This window comes from Heterocephalus glaber, unplaced genomic scaffold (assembly GCF_053883595.1).
Source record: "Heterocephalus glaber isolate CG9 unplaced genomic scaffold, H.glaber_assembly_v1.0 deba00001442, whole genome shotgun sequence".
Taxonomy (NCBI): Eukaryota; Metazoa; Chordata; class Mammalia; order Rodentia; family Bathyergidae; genus Heterocephalus; species Heterocephalus glaber.
The window spans coordinates 21563045-21584784 of NW_028258296.1; the positions used below are offsets into that span (position 1 = coordinate 21563045).

Sequence of the window (21740 nt, forward strand, 5' to 3'; positions counted from 1 at the left end):
GGTTGGCCCTTAGTTTTCAAAAAGTTTGTTCAGCAAATAAATATGGTAACTTTAGCTTGTGGGGCGGTATTAAACCTACTTAGGAAAGCATACTTTTTGAAGTTTGTTATTATATGCAGGCATAGCTGTTATTATTAATAAAATTGGTATACTAGTTTTTCACTGCTAAGCCTCAGCTCTAACCTATCACCTTCTGTCACTTAATATTATAACTCAGATACTGACCTAAATTGGAACCACTCTGCTCTATACATGCTGGCCTAAATTGGTGGAGTTTACTATTTACTTTGTCAAGACAGCAAATATCATCAGTTCTCACTGGATAGTAGTTCATCATTTTTATGATGAATAAATTTTCTAATGTTATCTATATTAATCCCCCTGCCTGCTGTAGTTCCTCACTGTGGCACTTTTGTGACATGAAGCAAACTTAAGAAACAGTTGTGTTGCTAATTAAAAAAGAAATAAGCCATGTGACTTTTATGATGTTCCTAAGGAGAAAAAACAAGAGTGAGATTCTTTCCCTGAGACAGGGAACACCTACAGTTTCTGTGCAATGTCTGCCAATCTTGATCATAAAATATAAAACCAGGAGAAAGCATGCCTTGGTGTTTAACAACCCATGAGAAAACCAGTAGACTTAAACAATGGAAAAGGAAAAAGTAGAATTTCATTTAAAAATTACTTTTCTGGTTATAGACCAATAAGTAAAAATTGTGACCTCACAGAGGCTGGAACCCTTCCTGCCTTTTGAGCAGGTAATGGGCTTCTTATGGTGCTGCCTAGAGGAGGAAAGGTGCTTGAAATGTCCGAGAAGAAAAGGAGACCAGAAGACGTGAACTGGTGTCTATTCTGGTCTGCTAAACTAAAATGAGGTCAAAGCCAATCCTAAGGAAGCAATTTGTTGCACATTCGATGGGCGTCCCTCTGAGTCTCTGGCTGTATGACTGCTCTGACCTCTCCTTCACAGTGATGCCTGACTCAGACTTTTCAATCCCAAAGTATGGGAGCATCCCAGTGATAATAACCTTCCTAGACAAAGCTGGAACTGACCACTAACATTCCATGACCTCTCCAGCCAGGGGTCAGCTTCCAACAACTTTTACTGCTTCCTTACCATAACATGACATTACAAAAAGGGATGTGGTTTCAGTTAAAAACTTAGAAATACTCACAAAAACATCATCACTTGCCAGTATTGGCCTTTCCTTCATTCTGTTAATCGGGGTGAATAAAAGGAAATGATGGCTTTTTTTACGATATTATTTTTCTTCTAAAAATGCATGTAGCAGAGAATATTTATTTTGTAATTTTTTAAACACCAAAGATTTATAACCAGAAAAAAGATGCATTTAGTTTGTTTTACGGCTAATGAACCGTAGCGACAATCAGGTAGTTTTAGCTTAAATCTGTTCTTATGTCAGAAAATTAAACAGTTATATCATTTCTCAAATATTAAGAAAAAAGTGAAAAAGCATCCACACAAACAACATTTCAAGCCTGGAATAAACATTATTTCCTGGGGCGGGGGGGACACTCCTACAGAGATTGAGAATGGACCATTCCTAGGCATGAACCATAGAAAATGACCAAAATGAAAGAATTTTACAGTATTTATAAAATAAGAAAATTTATTTTATTGTTTGAAGTTTCAAACTTACCATCTCTAATTTTTTACTTTTGTTTTCTGTTATTAGGTTATTTTCATGTAGCAAATTTTCATATCTGGTTTTCACCATTTCAGCTGCTTCTTGCAACTTTTGTACCTGAAAGTAAAATATACTGCTAGTGCTGTGTATTATTTTATTATCAGGACTACAGCATGAAATAAAAGTTTAAAAATTTAAATTTTTATTTTAAATAAATCATATTTCCCTACCAATACCCTATCATGTTTATCTAATGTTATTCTTTCTTTAAATACAGAATCACTCAATGCTCTACTCGAATGTTGTTATCTATAATCCTTTAATGATTTACCTGTCTTCTGCCATCAATACTTCTAGATTCTTCACTTAAGCTCTGGACTATGGAGATCTTCACTTGCAGGCAAAATCCACTTTAAAGAATTTGTCTCTGATCCCAAACAGCTCTCATTCTGGTAATTTTTCCGACCATTTCCAAAGCTTCTCCAAAAACATCTGAGTACTTTCTATAATTCCCAGCAGTTAGAATATGGTAACTCAGCTATCGTATCCTTGCCATGGGATTATGCCTGAACAATCAGGTGAAAGACTCCGATCACCTTCTCAGTAACAGGTCCAAAGTCTTCCAAGGCCTCCATTCTTACTTCTCACCTGGTATTATCTAATTGGATGTCTCAATCCCATTTTGCTATCAATCCATCAAGAGATACCCCTTTCCTATTTGCCTAGATTTTGCCCCCACCTTAAGCTTTTACCCTTAGTTCATTATTCCTTTTTGATTTTTGGCAGTCTGGGGATTGAACCCCAGGGCCTTGTGCATGCCAGGCATAGCTCTACTACCAATCTATACCACCAACACATCATTATTCTTTAATTCAAACTCTCTTCCAATAAAATCAAGATCTTTAATGACCAGTTAGTTTTTCATCATATGAATATCTGCATAAGTCGTTTTTTTAAATTAAATTTTTCTTGAACACTACATTTCCAAAACATGCAGCTTTTGTATAAATTGTCGTTGAACCCATGTGCTATTTTATATGCTGTCATGTTTTCTTTGTAGGTTTTTCATGTAAATCTGAACTATACTTTTTTGAGAAGGGAAATATACTGGGATTTAATGACCCTAGAGGGAGTCATTAGTCTAAATCAATACAACTAAGCACAAAGGATGACAGAAAGTATAACTAATATTTATAAGATTCTACACTAAGATTTCACCTAAAAATTTCATTATACCTATGTAATTAATACTAAATCTAGTTAGGAAGTTCCCATTTACACAGGAAGGTTTGAATCAGGAATCCACAGAATCACTTTTTTATAAAGGTATTTGGGAACTTAAGATGTATTTGGGGGGCTAGGGATGTAGATCAGTGGTAAAGCACTTGCTTACCATGTGCAAGGCCCTGGCTTTGATCCCTGGCACTACAAAAAAATAAAAATAAAAAATGTTTGGGATATAGTATATTATATCACAAAATGATAGTCCACCTTTCCCAGTTCTATTTATTTAGATCATAAACAAATACAATGTCTTAAATTATCTACCAATTTTAACATTAAAATACATAGTGGTCACCTGATTTTTATACATTTCAATAAGGCCTTTCTGTCGTTTTTCTACTTCTTGTAGTTCTAAGAGTTCCTTTTCAACAGAAACAACTTCGTCCTTCAAAGCAGTAAGTGTGGTCTAGGAAGAAATATATAATAGATTTTATAAGTCATTAGAATATATTATACTCAAGTGTTAATAGAATTATAAAAACATAACCCATTTATCAACAAAATAAAACAATTATTTTTATTACATACAATTGCTATCTAAAATTCAGAAATTTTGAAAAGTTAGGAAGTAACACTTTTGAACAAATTTAATAGGATCTATACAGGACATACTTTTTAAAACTTTGAACTCACTGATCAAAAAGGACTAAAAATTAGCCTATATTCCTGGATAGGAAGAATTAATAATTGTTGCCCACTGGTTATTCCAAAATCAACTCAACATTTAACAGTGTCAACCAAAAGTATAAAGAGTTGGGGGTATATGACATAATTTAAAACTCATGGAAAAATAAGTAGAAAAAAAAATAATTTTGAAAAGAATACTAGATAAACAATGTAAGTGCTTACTAGATATTAAAAAGTAGAAAATTCAAAATATTAAGATGATAACATGAATATAGAGAATGGTAGAAAAGAAAAAGAATATACAAAAATTATATTTAGTACAGTGATACTTCAGTTCACAAATTTAATTTGTTCCACAATTCTGGAAAAGATGGTCACGTTCGTGATTGAGCAAAAAAAAGGACCAAGGTCACGTTTGTCACCTGATGCAAACAAAAAAGGAATTTGCCAAATCCTTCAGCTTGCAAACCAAATTATTGCAAACAAAAGCATTCATAAACTTAGGTACCACTGTATATGATAAAAGTTGGACTATTTTATGACAAAAGAATAACAGAATAATATAAAGAATAACAACTAAGTAATCCAAAAAGGTAGATATAATGACCAGTGAATACAGGACTAAGTATGTTCACTAGTCATCAAAAAAATGCTCCAAGCACTAGAGTTTCTAGAGGTGAACAAAACAAAAAAAATTCCTTCCATCATAGAGCTTATACAGTAGAGGAGGAGACAGATAAAAAATCCAAGAGTAAGAGGTGGAAGACATCATACAAAAGTAGGATGGGAATGACATGCTAGAAGTGGGCCAGGAAAGGTCTCCTGAAAAAGGAGATTTTTGAGTAGGAATAGAAAAGCAGTGTGGCCTTTGAGGGAAGAATATTCCTGTGGAAAAAAGGCAATGATGAAAGGAGGCCTTGAGGAAAACCAGCAAGACGAGCAGTATGGCAAAGATAGAGAAAGCAAAAGGGAAAGTGGAAGGAGGTGGGGTCAGGGAGGTAGTGGAAAGCAGATGGTAATGCCTTGTAGATGTTTGCTTTATTGAGCAAGATAGGAGCTGAACAGTAGCATGACCTGAGCTACATTTTTATAGACGCTTCCCTGCTGCTACACTGAACGCTTCCTGCAGAAGTGAGGGCAGAAGCAAGGAGAATGGAGAGGAGGTCATGGCAACAGTGAAGGAGGATGATGGTTTGACCCAAAGTAAGAGCAATGTGCTGGTGAGAAGGGGTCAGATTCTGGATTTAGTTGAGCCAGATTTGTTGACAAAGTTGATAGTTCCCCAAACAGTTTACCCTACAGTCTTAATCCTTTCTTCATTTCATCCTTTCCCACTTCTTTCACGAGTGTTTTTATGAAATGTGATAAACAATATGCCGAATGCCACTGCCAACTGGCATCCAACAGGAAGGAAGGCTGATAAAAGCATTACAATACGTTTTCATCCACCTTATTCACCTCATCTGACTCTATGAGACTTTTGGCTCTTCCCTGCGGGCAAAATGACCATGAAGGAAAATGTTTTGAATGGATTCAGAACATATTAAAGCAACCATAGCAGTGCAACTGAAGACATGAGAAATGACTTCCAGAACTGCTTCAGAAAGTATAAGAACGATGGGATAAGTGTGTTTGAAGCAAGGGAGAGTATTTTGAGGGGGGAGATTAATGGAAGTGTGTTTCTTACCATTATAAATTTTTAAAACTTAAACATTCATTTCACTTTTAAACTATTTCATTTCTCAAACTTTATTCTAAGAAAAGAAGTGTGCAAAAAAGACTCAAAGAAACTACCTAAATTTTTATTTATAGTAGCAAAAACAAACTGTAAGTAATTATTGGAAGTTGCATATTAATAATATCAGAAATTACATACATTGAAATATTAACTTTATTTATCTTTCACTTGTGAGATTGTTTCAAAAATCTTTCCTCTTGTGCAATTCTATTTTTCTAAGTTTCCAAATAAAATTTTATAAGCCTCCAAATAAACTTTTGATATTTTTAATGGAAGGCCTTAGAAGAAATTATCAGTAAACTATTTTTCATTTAAAATTTTGAAATCTAAAACTATTCTAAAGTAATTAAAAGTAACAAAATATAGACATCTAGGAAATTTTCCACTATAAATAACATATGTCTAACATAATTATTTTCTTTAAACTAAACTCCAGAGAATAATGTATTAAAATATATGTTTCTGGATTATATATATATGCTAAGAAACAAACTTCAACTCAATAACCTTTGAGCACTATTAATTTTAAATAATTCCATTATCATGTGATTAAAACCTAGATTTATAATTAATAAAATACACTTCTAGTCTTTTCTCTTGGAAAGATATAAAGGAAATTACAAAAATAAACATAAATAAAATTGCTCCCTCTTTTCAGACAAGTCAATTTACGCATTCATTCAACAATACTGATTGAGCACTAAGCTATGTCACACTGTTGCTGGACACTGTGTGCCCTCAAAGTTGTTGGCTTATAAGGAGTGCTTCATCCTCCTTGAAAAGGCCCAGGGAGGAAGCAGCATTTGAACTCCACTTTACAGGATAGGAAGGATAGAGACACTGAGAAAGATAGCATTCTAAAGTGTAAAAGCTGGGAAACTATAGGGATAGAAACAGGAAAACAGTGAACAACTCCAGGAAATAATCAGTATTCATATTTGGCTAGAGCTTAGGATAACCTTGAAGTCTTTCCTGCAACTAGACGGAGTCATGGGTCTAAATAAGTAAAACATTCAAGTTAAAGAGACTTCAGGAAGTCCCTTTAAGGCGAGAAAGAGAGGGAGAGAAAGAGGGAGGGACAAGGAGAGGGAGGGAGAAGGAGAGGGAGAGAGGGAGAGAGAGAATGAGAATATGAATGAATGTTTCCTTTTTTTCCTTTCCATTTATTGTCTTTTGGATTATGATAAGGGTCATAATCTAAGGATGAAAGCACAGAGAGCTAAAAATAAGCTGTTCTCAGCTGATACATCAACTCTAAACTGCAAAGGCTGTACTTCTTTTATGTAATAAACATATGCTTCTATCTTCTTTAAGCCACTTAAATTGATTTTCTAGTACACATAGTGAAGCTAAATCTTAACTGATATAAGACTTGAAGAAATATAAAAAATAGTTCCCCAGACTGTTAGTGTATTTTGTTTTTTGTAAGTTTTCAATATACCCTAGCAAAGTTTACATAATTTAAAAGGTGAAGGAAACCAAGTTTGTAATTATAAAATGTAAACAAGATTGTGTCCAGTATTTTTTCCTTCCTTCATCTAAATATATGATTCTTGTTTATTCCACTACATTATAGTGTGAACTTGCACAAGATATTTAATCTTTCTGAACCTCAGTATATTAATCTATAACTGAGAAAAATACAGGACTGATATAAGAATCAACAATAAAGAATGTAAAGCACTTACCAAATCACCTCCTATGCTAAGGAAGACTGATAAATAGTGGCCTTTTTTGTTACTTATGGTCATTTATTAAATGTTCCAGGCACAGCACTAGGCACTAGAAATAAACAGACAATAAAACTTAATCTCTGCTCCCTGACCCTGGGATGTGGAGGATAGAGGAAAACACAGTCAGTAGGAGGAGACAAATTATGCACACAAGCAAGTCCAGTGAAGTTCTCCATGTAGCATATACAGAGAAAAGTGAGCATAAAAAGAGGAAGAAGTTAGTTACGTGCACTATCAAAGCCTATGTCCTTGCAGCAAATAGAATTAAAGAGTCTTCTGTTGGAGGACCAATCCCACATTTCCTTATCTCCCTTCCTTACCAAGTCCACTTATTAAAGAGAACAGACCACTGGCCAACAAAGAAGGAAATATTTTGGATGCTTCTGGAAAACTGATGACTGATGAGTGAAGCAAGAACAGATTCAGCTAAGGAGGAAGTTCCTGCATGTACAGATCTGGACAGACACAGGGGTGAGGGCAGGCTGAGACTGGAGTAAAAAGGTTACTTCAGAGTCCAGGACCAGAAGAGCTGAGCAACACTATTTCCAGTGCCCCTGTGGCACTTGAGGCCTGGAACTGGCCTTTATCTTTGCGTGTACACAGTGCACACTGAGCAATGATGTAAACTGGTGTTTACCGCTCAAGAAATAAAAACAGTGAAGGTTCCTCTCTAAAGAAACTGAATTACCTGTCAGGGGAGAACTAGAAGAGAGGGATGGTGTTGGTGACTAGAGCAAAGATACCTATGGTTGTGGCACTTTTTAGAGGCCACCAGGGAAATTTCTGGTTCCTCAACAGCTGAAGAAAGTCAAGTGACAACTATAAGGACTATCTAATATGAAAATTAGTTTTCAGTTTCTATTTTCTCACTAGTTCTTTCATCTCTTTTGTAAATTCTTAAATGTTGTCGCCAGACATTTGGGTAAAGCAAGCAACTTGCAAAAGTAAGTTCCCTAGATTTTTTCAGTTAAAAAAACCAAAAAAAACCCAAAGTGAACCAGGAAAGAACAAATTGGGAAATTGAAAAAGAAAACTGATAAAACAATCCTAATGGGCATCCTCAGATATTTGATGATAGGAGCACTCAGAAAACACTTTTTAAAAAACTGATTGGGACACACAGTGCCTTGTATCCCAGCTGCTGGGAGCTGAGGCAGAAGATTCACTTGAGCCAAGAAATTCAAGGACAGATTTGACAATGTAGTCAGACCTTATTAAAAAATTTTTGAAAATTAAAAATTTTGAAGGAAGAATTCTAAGATAAAAACTAAAGAATCTTGCAAAAGTTGAACAAAAGCCAGAAACTGAAGATAGATTATTGATTTAGGCAAGCCAACAAATAGTACTATCAGCAGTATATCTAAGAAGAGCAACTTGAGAAGAGTTAGAAATACTGATTGATTTAATATTTTTTGAGAAAAAAATGGGACAAAGAACATGAAGAATTTAAAGAAGTTCACATTCTTTGACCCTGTAATTCCAAAATATGTATAAGAATCTAAGGTAAAGAAAATACAACAGATAAAATGTTATGTACAAAAAAGTCCACCAAAGTGTGATTTGTAAATGTTTCTAAAAAAACGGCCCAATCTGCATGTGGAACAAAAAGAGAATAATTAAATCAATTAATATTTCTAAAGGGACTATATATTACAGAGTAATTATAAAGGATGCTTATGATGAGTTTATCTAACATATACTGTAATATTTTTTCCATTTTAAAGTGAACAAAGTAAGACATTTTAATAACAACTATGAAATAAATACAGAAATGTTACAAAATGTGGTCATCCCCCAGGGAAGTGGGATTCTTTTTTTCTTTTCCTTCAGGGTTTCTGTAGTTTTCAAGTTTACTGCAATGAGTATATATTCTTCCCTCAAATGATAATACTAGTCAGAAGCTGGAGGAACTGTTACACTGAATGATTGTATTTCACTTATAAAGAAAACACAAGAAATTCATATTACTTGAAGGAGAATACACTTACGGAATTTCCTGAAAGAAGAAAAGTTAATTCTGAATGTTACTGCTTTAACAAAAAAAGTAACTTAATGCTAGCTGTGACTTTGATTTTTAAAAAATCTTTCCCAGGGCTGGGGATTTAGCTCAGTGGTTCTGCCGCCTGCCTTACAAGCACAAGGACCTGAGTTCAATCGCCAGTACCAAAAAAAAAAAAAATCTTTCCCAACAAGAAGTAGCCAAAATAGAGTATACTAAATAAGTGATAGGTGAGAAAAGTAGGACCCTGCTACTACTTGTCACGTGGACCTCTCATTTCTCACCATTTCTGTTTCCTCTACCTTTTTCTGTGCTCATTGCTGGGATTGAACCCAGGTTCTCCCACACACTAGGCAAGCGCTAGGCTCTCACTGAGCCACACTCATAGCCCTCCTGTACTCATTCTTTGCTCATCAGCAGCAATAGGACTCAATTTTAAGTCCTCCACTTAAAACTAATCAAGTCTGTCTGTATGGGATGAAGTAGGCTTGAGTTTTAATGAGCTTGGCCTCACTCCCTGATCTAAAGAACACTGAAACTGAAAACCAAAGTGGGAAAAGTTACCAACTCTGTAAACCAACAGAAGGAATGGCTCTCTCGTGCATGTGCTCTCTCGCTCTCTCTCTCTCTCTTCATCGAGGGCCATCTGCTTACTTTCTGTCATATATAGTAAGCAACTTTCAATTATTATATACTGTACTGTGTAACACTGTGTATCTTCTACAAAAACATATCAGTCCCCAGAAAACAGGTACTGCTGCAAATATATGTCAAAATCTACAACGGATAAAATTATCTGGACCGTGATGTTTTAGAAATACAGAGAAAGAAAGGTCTAGAAAGGTCAAAGGTATTTAGGTGTATCTGCAATTTCCATCTCAGAAGTAATCTGTTTTTAATAACCATTATGTCTTTAAACCTTCTATATTTTCCCTGTAAACAAATTCATAACAAGTCTAGCCCAATTTTTATGTAATGTCTACATAATTCAAAACAGTTGATAATTATATTTTTTCCAATAAAAAGAAATATATATCTAATGCAAAAACATCCCAAACAAATAAACCAAAACCACTTAACTCTTTAAAAGTATATGAAGGTCTTGGCACTTTTCTTTTTATCATTACAGATCTTTTCTCTCAAGTACCATCCAAATTAAACACAATTCTAAGGAAATGATAAATTAAACCATTATAAACAAGGAAAAATAAAGTTAGATGTTTATTTTACAAGTTTTTCTAAAATATAATCTGTTACAGATATACCAATGTATTACTTATCCTGTGCACATAAACCTTATTGAATTGTTAAAAATGATTATTCTGTCTTCCATTTTCTCTCCTCCAAAAGTAACACTACAGAACAGAATGGTGCTATCTTCAGTCAGTCTCGTCTGGTTATGTGCATTTCTAGCTGACTGAGAAATATCTTTTTTTCTCACAAAGTATAAAAGCTTTCCTGTTTCTTCTGTGGTACACATACAAACCAATCACCCCTTGGATTTGACTCAGTTGGAAAATTCTTTCTGGTTATAAAGCAGCCAAGAACATACTTTCTGGTTTCAAACAGACCAGGCCTGGAGTTATATCCTATCGTAACCATGACACCTAGAAATAGTCTTACGCATTAGAGTTAATGTAATTTTGGAGAATTTACTTAAATGCTAAAATTAAAGAGTAAATAAATTTTTTAAAGTTAACACAAGGAGATAGTTATTCAACTTCACAAGGCTTACTTTGTGCTGGTAAATGCAATTGAAACATGTATCTGTCTATACAACTATAAACATTTACATATAGACATATTATTTTATATGTATATATAATATATATATGTGCATGGACATAGGCATATATAGATAACTTAGGTAGATTTAGAAATTACCTATTCTAATGAAACTATAATATCCTGAGAAACAAAAAGGACAATGTGATACAAGAACACTAACCAGGGCTGGGGATGTAGCTCAGTGGTACCACGCGTGCTTCGCAAGCACAAGGTCCTGAGTTCTAGCCCTGGTACCGAAAAAAAAAAAAAAAGGGAGAACATGCACCGAACCTATTATTTCCACTGTTTCTTTAAACTACTTTTGCTAACTACATTAAACTGTCATTACACAATACATAACCACATACACTCAAACACACAGTACCTTTAGTTTTGTATTCTCAAGATTCAGAGTTTCATTTTCATATTCAATTGAGTGAAGTTCTCTAAGAATTTCTTCACATGAATTTTTTCCATGGGCTTCCACTTTCTTCAGATCTTCCAAAAGGTTATCAATTTGCCTTTATAAAATACACATTTTTTTAAAAGGTACTGAAATTATCATTCAAATTACACATTTTAAGAGCATTTGTAAAATCATTTCAGTTGGGTGCATTGTTTCACATAGGGAGCTCACAAAAATTTTAATAGAGAAAAGGAAGCAGGAGAACTAATCTATAGGATTACCAACAGAGTGGCCTTGATAACAATTATCCACTGATGATGCTGATAAAAATTACACAACAATCTCTCTGCTATTCAGTAAATTGCCAAAACCATCATCCCCAGATATGCACATCTGTCTCTCTCATTTGTATCCATGCTCATAATTTACACACAATTTGGGGGACAAGTTTAAAGAAAAAAACAATCAAGCAATGAGAACTAATCTTTAGAAGCAAATTATATGTCATTTTCAATGACAAAACTGAACAGAATATAAAAACAATACAATATAAAAATATTAAGGGTTTATAATTGTTAAATTATTAGTAATAAATTTCATAAAAGATGTACTTTTACTCAGACTTTGTTATGCATTTAACTCATTTTAAGAAATATTTTTAGGACTTTCAAAGCATTTATTTGATAGATTATAAACTTTCTTATGTAGTATTACACATTCTTGTTTGAGAAATGCCACTTCAATTTAAGACAAAGTTAGTATTAACATTTATTTTAACTAAATAAATGACATAATTCAATAATTCAATGACATAATAAATGACATATTTTAAGTATAAATGACATAATTCGATTGTAAAATACTAGGTTTTACAAGCTCAACTTTTAAAATGGGAACACCAATGCAGTTTTAAGGAGTAATTATTTTTTATTATTTTTATAATATAGTAACAAAAGTTTATAGAATTATAAATGGCAAAAATAAATTATGTAGGTACCAGTACCTTTACCATATGAAATCCAGAAGAACCAAAATACCAACCACTCCAGGAGGAAAGAACTATAAATACTTCTTACTAAACAAAAATCTAAATTGTTTTCTTACTTTTTCATTGTTTCGATCTGAACTTCCAACTCAGTTTTTTCTATTACTATTTTCTCATAATAGCTTTTCCAGGCATTGGAAGCCGAAACTGTTTCAGACAACTTGGCTTCCTAAAAAATATAAAGTACTCATAATTTTAAAACATTTTGCTTTCTTCAGGGTCCTAAACCCAAATTCATTACAACAAGGAAACAGTCTTCCAATAAAGCATGGAACTTTTATTATAGAAAAGTATTTAAGTTTGAATACAGGAAAGTTTTAAAGTTTAAAAAATATCTATATTGCTATTATTTTATATGTAACCCAATGGCACTTCCAACTTAAGATTTTAAAGTATGTCAGTGTACCTAATTTTTAAACAATATTTTATAATTAAGATAATTTCCCATTTATTCAATTTTTCATTTCACATTTTATGTGCAGAAGACGCTAACAAGTCCATAAATATGTATAGTATAAACAGAAGCTATTTCTAATTTCACAACTTCAGAGAATTCAATAGTGTAGCCTTATTATCTTTGTTATGATGATGCAAGCTCTGTTCTGTAGGGATCATCCACACCAGCTACTAAGAACTGCTACTGTAGGGCCGGGGATTTAGCTCAGTGGTTCCAGCACCTGTCTGGAAAGTGCAAGGTCCCGAGTTCAATCCCTGGTACCAAAAAAAAAAAAAAGTATAGGAAGAACTGCTACTGTCAGCAAAGAGACAGAGATGGAAGTGGTAGTAGTGTCTAATCTATTTTGAATGTAAACTCCAAGAGTTAGAGAATTTTGTCTATTTTATTCAGCATTTTATTTCTAGGGCCTTAGTATCTGGAATACAGCACACATTCAATTATTCAACCAGGTCTCTGAAGATTCACCTAAAAAACTGTAGCCAATGTGATCCTGACTACATTCCAGAGAAAAACAAACTAAACAGCGAACTGAATGGGATATAACAGTGGTAGTAATGAATTACAAATCAGAAAACCCAGAAATAATGACATCAACAGTTAATACTTATTGAGTGATTCTATCCTTTCTTTCAGCAAACAAGGATTACTGAGCAACTGCAATGTCCAAGATAGTATTTGTTTACATTTTTTCCTAGTAATATTTTTGTTACAAAAGGGGTAGTATTTTTACAGTAAGATAAAATTTAATATAAATTATGCAGTATGAGTTCGGTATAATATATATCATAAGGTGTGAATTTACATTACAATATAAATTAAGATATGTGGATGTTTTACCTATAAAAAGGAATTTATACATTAGCTATGCAATCATTACCTAAAATTTATATGGAGTATAGTTATTAGTTGTGACATTCCTAGAATGCAGAAACTAATCAATGCTATACCATCTTCCTAGAAGAGACTTTTTGAGGTAACTTATCTTTGCTTTAAAGATATCTCACATCTAAATGACTAGATACAAATAAGGATCTGTCCTTGATAAACAGTAAGCATATCTGCCCTTGTTCCCCACCTTAAGGAGAAAGCATTGTATCTTCTCCATTCATATAAGGTGTTCTTGCTAGAAGTATGGAGTACATGTCTTTAATCTGTTGAGAAGGTTCTGTTCTACTTCTAGTCTCCTGATAGCTTTTACCATGAACAGCTGTAGAATTTAGTCCAATACTTTTTCTCCAACTACTGACAGGATCATATGGCTTTTTCCTTTCCTCTGTTAAAATGATGACTTTTGAGGGTGGATCTTCCAATGCTGAACCAACACTGCCATCCCTATAACAAAACCACTTTCTACATCCTGCCAGATCTGACTTCTAACAGTTTCTTTTGTTAAACAAATTTCTATATTCATACTTTTTTCTTCTATGATCTTTATCCAGTTTTAGGATTAGCACAATGTTGAGTTCCTAAAATGAGGGGAGAAGTGTTCCTTCTTTTTTCTGCTTTAATTGTTTGATATAATTTATCAGTTAAAATGTATATGAGCCTGCTGTTGTCATATAGGTAGGTTTTCAAGCTAGGAATATACTTTCTTTAATAGGTGCTATTCAAATTTTATATTTCCTCCAGAGCTAGTTTCATTAATTTGTCTTCCAAGGTACTTCTTAGAAGTTGTCAAATTTATTTCAAAACAGATTTTTGAAATATGCTTTCTATATCCTTTTAAATTCTGTAAAATCTGTGTTAATGTCTCCTAGATCTTGATATTGTCATTTAAAAAATGTATAATTGATATTGTGTAACAGGAAGAAAAGGTCTAAAGGAGCAGGGGAAGTGGGAAGGGTAGGGGAAAGGAAAAAAGGGAAAAGAAAAAAATATGAGAAAAGGAAAAAAATGGAAACAAGGTCTTTGCAAATAGGGAAGGGTGGAGGGGGTGAAGGGAGGGCAGGGGAAGGGGAAAAAAAATAAAAGCCAAGATACATCATGTAAAGGTACAAGATCCCAATGATGAATGTAACTGTATTTTATACCTAAAATGTACCAATAAACTTAATGAGAAAAAAAAATAAAAAATAAGGATCTGTCCAATTTTCAAAGAAGAATATGGGATAAATCTTTAGTGTGCACAATTATAGGGCATTTAACAACTTGAACCCTAGGAACTAAATGTGAGGATCAGTTCACCCCAGTACTTTAAAAATCCTCTTTTCTTCTTTTATCCATTCTTAAAACACACAGACAGAAAACAAAAGTTCATTTTACCCTTCCTTCCACTGCACTGAAATTGCTGATGAACTAGTAACTAGTGACCTTCTAATGACCAAAGACCATGCATACATGCTTTCAAATCCTCATTCTCTTTGAACTCTGAAGTACATGGTAAATTTTAGGCATTGTATAAATAAATGCATGATGACATTTTCTTGAATGGATATTTAGTTCTTGTTGAACTCTTCAAAATTTGGACTTAAGATACAGTTTAAATAATGGTACTCTCGGGTGAATGGGATAAACAAGCTCCTGTCACTTAGAATTTATATTCTAGAAGAGGAAAATAACAAATTAAAAAAATAATTGAAGAAGAGGACAACAATAACTAAGAATAAATGAGGGCCTGGGATTTAGCTCAGTGGTTCTGGTGCCTGCCTGGCAAGGCCAAGGTCCTGAATACGATCCCTGGTACCAAAATAAATGAATAAATAAATACAAATAAATAAGAGCTTTGGACTGTAATAAATGTTATGATTAAAATTCAAGTATTAATATAATTAATTATTATAGAACTAATTCTTAAAGAGTAGTCAGGGAAGCCTCTGAAAAGATGGCAGATGAAAAAGTACTTGAATGATTTTTAAAAAGAACCACCTATGCTGAACTGAGTAAGAACATTAAAGAGAGGCAGCAGCAAACAAACAAAACAAACTTCATGCATTAGAGGAAGAAAAAGGAATACAGCTTAGCAAAAATGTATTACAGGCATGCACTATATTTTGACATATATTTTCTCATGCATCCCACCCACAATCGTATAAGACAAGCAGATTTATTATTCCCTATTTCATAGAAAAGAAAGTTGAAGCTTACAGAGGTTAATTCTTTATCTATACAGTCACAGGATTAAATGAAGGAGCCTTTCCACAATATGACTTGGGGGATGATGCTATTTCAACAGGAAACCCTCAAGAATGTGAAGGAGCTCAAATTTGTTTTTACCGCTCCAGAATATTTTCAGGAATTCAACTACGTCAACAACTTTCTAGCCTTTGAATCTAGTCTTCAATTCTTAAGAATGTAGGTTAAATATTAGGTCTTTAAAATGTTAACACTTGAGGTTACAAAATATTAAGTTGTTTTGTTTACACAAGCTTTTATGCAAATCTGTTTTCCTTTCTAAGAGCCTCCAATTCTATAAGCCTTAACATAAGTTCTTAAGAGATGGGATACTAGTGAGACATTAAAAAGAATAAATATTTCATTAGTTAGTAGTTGAATAAATATAATAATCTGTCAAACACAACAAAGCACTAAGTCCATTTTTCAACTGTGTACTACACTCAAAGATATCTTTCACATGGTGTGTTTACGTCAGCAGATGGTTTTAAATGCATTACAGAGATTAAATGAAATGAACTACTGAATAAAGTCATATGGCCTAATAACATAAATCAGCATTTCCCAAACTGATATTTCTCAGAACCGGTTCCAAGAGCTGCTTTGTGGGGAAAAGAAGAGTTCTGTGGTTAAGTAAGTGTGGGAAACTCTTAGTTCCATACCCTCATTACACTGTTTCTAAAAGCCTCTCAAGAAACTTTAATATGCTAATGTACTATAAAGCCTTAAAAACTTTATGAAGCCTTACAACTTTGTGTGTGTGTGTGTGTGTGTGTGTGTGTAGTATAATTAACATTTCCTTTCACTAAAGCACTCAAGGAAATGATATAATTCAATATACAAATTTTACATTTTATATAAGCTTGCAAAATAAAAGACTGAAGCAAATTATATGAGTAGTTTTTCTAGCATCAACAACATTGAGAAGAATAAAATTATTCTATTAAGCATCATGGCACTAACAACATAAACTAAGTACATAAAATATATCTTTGAAAAAGAACATATATACATACTTACCTGATCCCTAATTTGGGACATGAGGTGTTCAACGTCTCCTGTAAAATGTTCAAGCCTATGTTTGTAGATTTTAGACGCCTTTTTTAGAGCTATAGCCTTTTGCTTACTTGCTTCTTTCATGGCTACAGCCTCATGCTTATTTGTTCTCAACTGCAAGTTCCATTTGGCTATTTTGGTTTCTAAGCTCTAAAAATATATTAACAACAATTAAATTATTTCAGAACTCCAGTGTTTATATAAACATTATAAAAACATGTATATCATCTTCTGCACAGCTTTTATCAAAACAGCTAATCTTAAGATGAATAAGCAAAAATATGAAGATAATTTCACCAATGCTTCTTTGTAACCAATTAAAAATTGTAAATTTAAAATATTTAAGTTTACATAAAACTAATACTACCATTATTAAACAGACTAATATTGGTGATTATGGTATAAAACACCAACTTCCTTAAAACTTCTGTGATTAATTAGGGCATTTTTAACTTCATATCTGGAATATGACACATAGAACTAGTTTTAAAAACTAGTTTTAAAAAAATCGATCTGGAAATTATCCAAATAAGAGGTATGCAGAGTTCAAAAGGAATTGGTAGCTCTTGAAATACATTAGTACTCTTTAGTTTCAGAGAAAAAAGCTTAATCCCCAAATACATTAGTGTTCTTTAGTCAGGAAGATAAAAGCTTAAGGAAGATATGATCAAAATCATGCAGGGTAAAAGACGAAATGAACACAGACTTACTCATCAAATTTTAATTTACTAGAATTAAGAGGCATGCCCTGACACTAGAATGCAGTTACATTAAGGACAATAAAAGTACTATTTTATCCAACAAGTGGTAAATTTTTGGAAGTAATGATTGATTCTAACACTAAACACATGTTTAGATATATTAATGACCAATGGATCTATAATATCAGTAAAGATAAAAAGATCATTGAGCTCAGGCTCCTATGGGTTGAGTGTGATTACGTTAATTGGCATGACCATATCTTTGACATATCTCTTGGTAACATAATGAAAGAATATCACTCTAGGTGGATAATGGATCTAGTTTAGTGTGACACCTTTCACGTTTTTATTTCAAATTATTTTAAGATTTTGTATTGAAAATATTTGAGTATTAAATTTCTAAAAATGTAAAGACAAGATTTTAATGCTTTTACACTTGGAGAATAGGTAATATTGAAAAGAATGTAAAATTATTACAGGATTTGGGTTCTAGTCTCTTATTCCCAAGTTAGTCATTTTAATAAAAAACATTTCAAAGGAGTGACAGAAAAGACGTGGCTTTTCAACTTTGTATCAACAAAAAGCATGGTTCTTAACTTTAACGATTAAGAAGTACATTTTTGGATTTATATTTGATCTCTTTAAAGAGTGATTGGGTAAACTAATAGAAGAGAAACACATTCTTAAACTGTCTTTAAATGTGTCACATGCCTATAATTCCAGCTACCGAGGAGGCTGAGGTAGGGGAACTGCATGCTCCAGGCCAGCCTGGGCAACTTAGTGAGACCTGTCTCAAAATAAAAATTTATAAAGTGGTAGAAGGCTTGTTAAGCGTGGATTCAATCCCCAATACTGGAAAAAAATCTTAAACTTAAAAAAAAAAGTCCTAGGAAAGATTGCACTGAATAGCTGAGGGGGAAAAAAATAACAGGGCAGCAAGTCTATGGAAGAGAAAAAGCCACTCCAAAGGAAATACAGTTGTCATTCCTCTAAACAGCCACAGGGTGTCACCATCACACTATGAAAAGAGTAATCGTTATACAGATGTAAACAAATCTTTACATTTGATAGTTTAAGTAAAAAGATTTTTTTAAACAAGCTTACAACTGGATTTTCTCATTAGTTTTTATCAAATCCCCAACTTAAGCAAACTATCGAGAAGTATACTGAAAATATTTTCTTAGTTTCAGAGTAATCCTCAGTAATTTGCCAAATAAATAGACATATTTAAAGTCAACGATTTGCCTTTTCCTACTTCCAAAGAACTATATACTTGCTGTATATACTTGCAGATAATTATTCCTTATCTTTTCTAAAATTAAAAAATATTTTAACTCTAATTGCTACATTATAAAGATTTAAAAAGACAAATTTGTTCAAAGTTGTCAGAGAATTAGAGTACATTTTTAAAAGACCATCTACATACAGTACACTTCCCACAGTAAAAATCTGAGATTTATATTGCCAAACTACGTTCACTGATTTTATTCTTTAAAAAAAAAAAATCGAAGTTCTTATACCTAAAATCAAAGAACTAAATTCTAACCCAATTACTTAGTGTTTTAAAAATATGTGAACAGGCCGGGGTTTTAGCTCAGTGGTTTCGCCTCCTGCTGTGCAAGCGCCACAGACAAGAGTTCGATCCTCGGTACCAAAAAATAAAAATAAATAAATAAATAAAAGTATGTGAACAGGAAGAAAGTAGAAAAGTCAGCAACCTAAGGCAGCAACTTCTTTTAATCATTTCTTAACATTGGCATTTTTAAAAAGAAATCAGACAAAAAAATGTTATGGAAATATCTTTGGATTTTGGCCTGATATTCTTTCTCCAAATTATCACGGATATGGGAAAAAAAAATTATTAAACTTATTTTTTAAAAATTATTTAATATTTCATTTTTAAATTTAAGAGAGTATTTTCAAAACCTTCCCAACTGCTGTTTCAGGAAATAATTAAAAGTTGCAAGGGGGCCGGGGATTTAGCTCAGTGGCACCACGCCTGCCTCACAAGCACAAGGTCCTGAGTTTCATCCATGGTACCAAAAAAATAAAAAGTTGTAAAAGATAAATTGGGGTAGATAACCATTTGATGTGTTAGATCACAATTATCATCATCTCTTGTATTTACCGTACAGAGCACTATAACAATGTATCTATTTTATCTGCAGTGTCCTATGACATCAATGTAAAGGACACAGGGAATCTATAGGGGAAGATAGTGAAAAAGAATATGCAGGGGGAATAAACAACAAAATTTACACCCTCCATAAGCCTGCTTAGTGTCCTTGTAAAGAGCAAAAGCTTTCTGTCACTGAAAGAAGAAATATATAAACCCAAGCACGACTTTGAAACACATGCTACAGGTTGCAGACATATGCTATAATTCAGGAGTGTAAAAGCAAACAAAAGTCTCAGTAGAATTCCTTATACTCCCTGGAGTGAGTCTGTACACTTCTCTGAAGATGGGAACACTACTTCTTTTCCTTTGGCAAAGATAATAATGGTAGATCCAGGTAAGTTGTTACATATGATAGCAACTTCAAATTATGTTACGGTGACAGTCCCACCAACAGAATAATAAACCAAAACCTCCCTATAGTTATACTTTAATTGTACATTGTTCCTTTAATTGTACATATAATTGTATATAATCTCATTAATTTACAAAGATGTAAAACATAAGAATTACTCAATTATCTAATATCAAAGCTTGGTTAACTGATTTTGAAATTTTTATGATTAATAAGAAAAATGTATTCACTGCTTATTAAATGTGTTATGTACATATGTATGCATGTATAGATGTAGAAAAAAGACTGGAATCATGTATACCAAAATGCTAACAATGGTTTTGGAATGTTTAATGGTTTATTTTTTATTTACTCCTTTATTCAGTATTTTGTTTTTTATAAAATTTCTGCAGTAAACATAAATTAACTGCATCATGAGAGAGATGTTTAAAGTAATTCAATATTTACAAATCCCTCCTAGAATGGCACTAAAAAGAGATAGCATTTTTATATTGGGATTTGGATCCAAATTTTTTGTTTTGTTTTGGTATCAGGCATTGAACTCGGGTCCTTGAGCTTGCAAGGCAGGCAGCGGAACCACTGAGGTAAATCCCTGGCAGGATCCCAATTTTTAGAAGGACTAGAATTCCCGTAAGTGGATTTCCATGGCATTTCTCAAACTGAATTATTTTATCATTATAAAATAATTATTCCCCCATTAAGGAATAGCTTTCTAGTTTTTCATGAATTTTAAGTTAAACTATAAAATAGATAAGAATTTATAACCTTTATGTCTTCTTTTAATTTATCATTCTCTGCTTCCTTTTTATTAATTTGGAGCTGTAGTCGTTCATGTACTACTTTTACTGATTGAAAAAAACGGTTTGCTTTCAATGTATTTGCCTGTAATAGAAAAGAAAAAAAAGAAAAAAAGGTTACTTGCTATTTCCCACCAACACTTTTAATTTTTCCACAATTCAGACACAATCTCAAAGGATGATAAAAGCAAAATACTTCACACAAACTGATGCCTCACCACAAATATATTTCATGTAAAATGAGGCAGGAGTTTTCTCCCCATATTTTATTTAATGTTTCCTGATAATTATCTTTTATTAAAAAATTCCAATCTCTACTCTTCAGTAAAATTATAGGTATGTCTAAAATACTCCTACAAACACCAAAATTCCTTAATTTGTTCCCAAATTGAAATACAATACAATTTTATACAGAGTTCTTAAGTTGTGCTGATTTATACCAAGTGGACTCACTAAAACGCTACAAAAGCCTAAAAAGAAAAAAAAAAAAATTTTTTAACTGAGAAAAATTAAGTTGCTACTTGTAAAATATTCCAAACAATCTAAATTGTCAAAAAGCCTTTCCTGTATTCCTTTCTTTCTTACTTCTAAAGATATAGGACCATGATGGAGAGAAGGGAAGAGGGAGTCCATATTAAGAATAATGGCGAATTATCCTCAAAAGCTCAGAATTTGCTTACCTTTTCATTCTGAAACAAACAAGAAAGTTTTTGAATATAGTTCTCCTTTTCAAGGACCTTCTTCTTAAGACTCTTTAAAAAAAATGTAAAAGAAATTTCACAACTCAGACAATACTGACTAATTTTATATAAGCAAAAAAAAAGTCAGAAGGATGGATG

At 32.8% G+C, this 21740-nt stretch overlaps 1 protein-coding gene across 8 annotated transcripts in view; it reads right to left on the reverse strand.

Annotated features, from left to right (window-relative positions):
* Positions 1 to 21740, reverse strand: part of Odf2l (outer dense fiber of sperm tails 2 like) — a 47685-nt gene that overhangs the window by 15986 nt on the left and 9959 nt on the right. For 7 of the 8 annotated variants that reach the window (XM_087213020.1, XM_087213021.1, XM_021255431.2 and 4 more), the window contains 7 exons: positions 21582 to 21653; positions 20870 to 20986; positions 16837 to 17022; positions 12308 to 12417; positions 11183 to 11318; positions 3229 to 3339; positions 1662 to 1766 (listed from right to left, as the gene is read on the reverse strand). In XM_087213020.1, the coding sequence (XP_087069146.1) occupies positions 1662 to 1766; positions 3229 to 3339; positions 11183 to 11318; positions 12308 to 12417; positions 16837 to 17022; positions 20870 to 20986; positions 21582 to 21653 (837 nt within the window). The remainder of the gene's footprint in view (positions 1 to 1661; positions 1767 to 3228; positions 3340 to 11182; positions 11319 to 12307; positions 12418 to 16836; positions 17023 to 20869; positions 20987 to 21581; positions 21654 to 21740) is intronic. The other variant, XM_087213023.1, reaches the window with a different exon arrangement.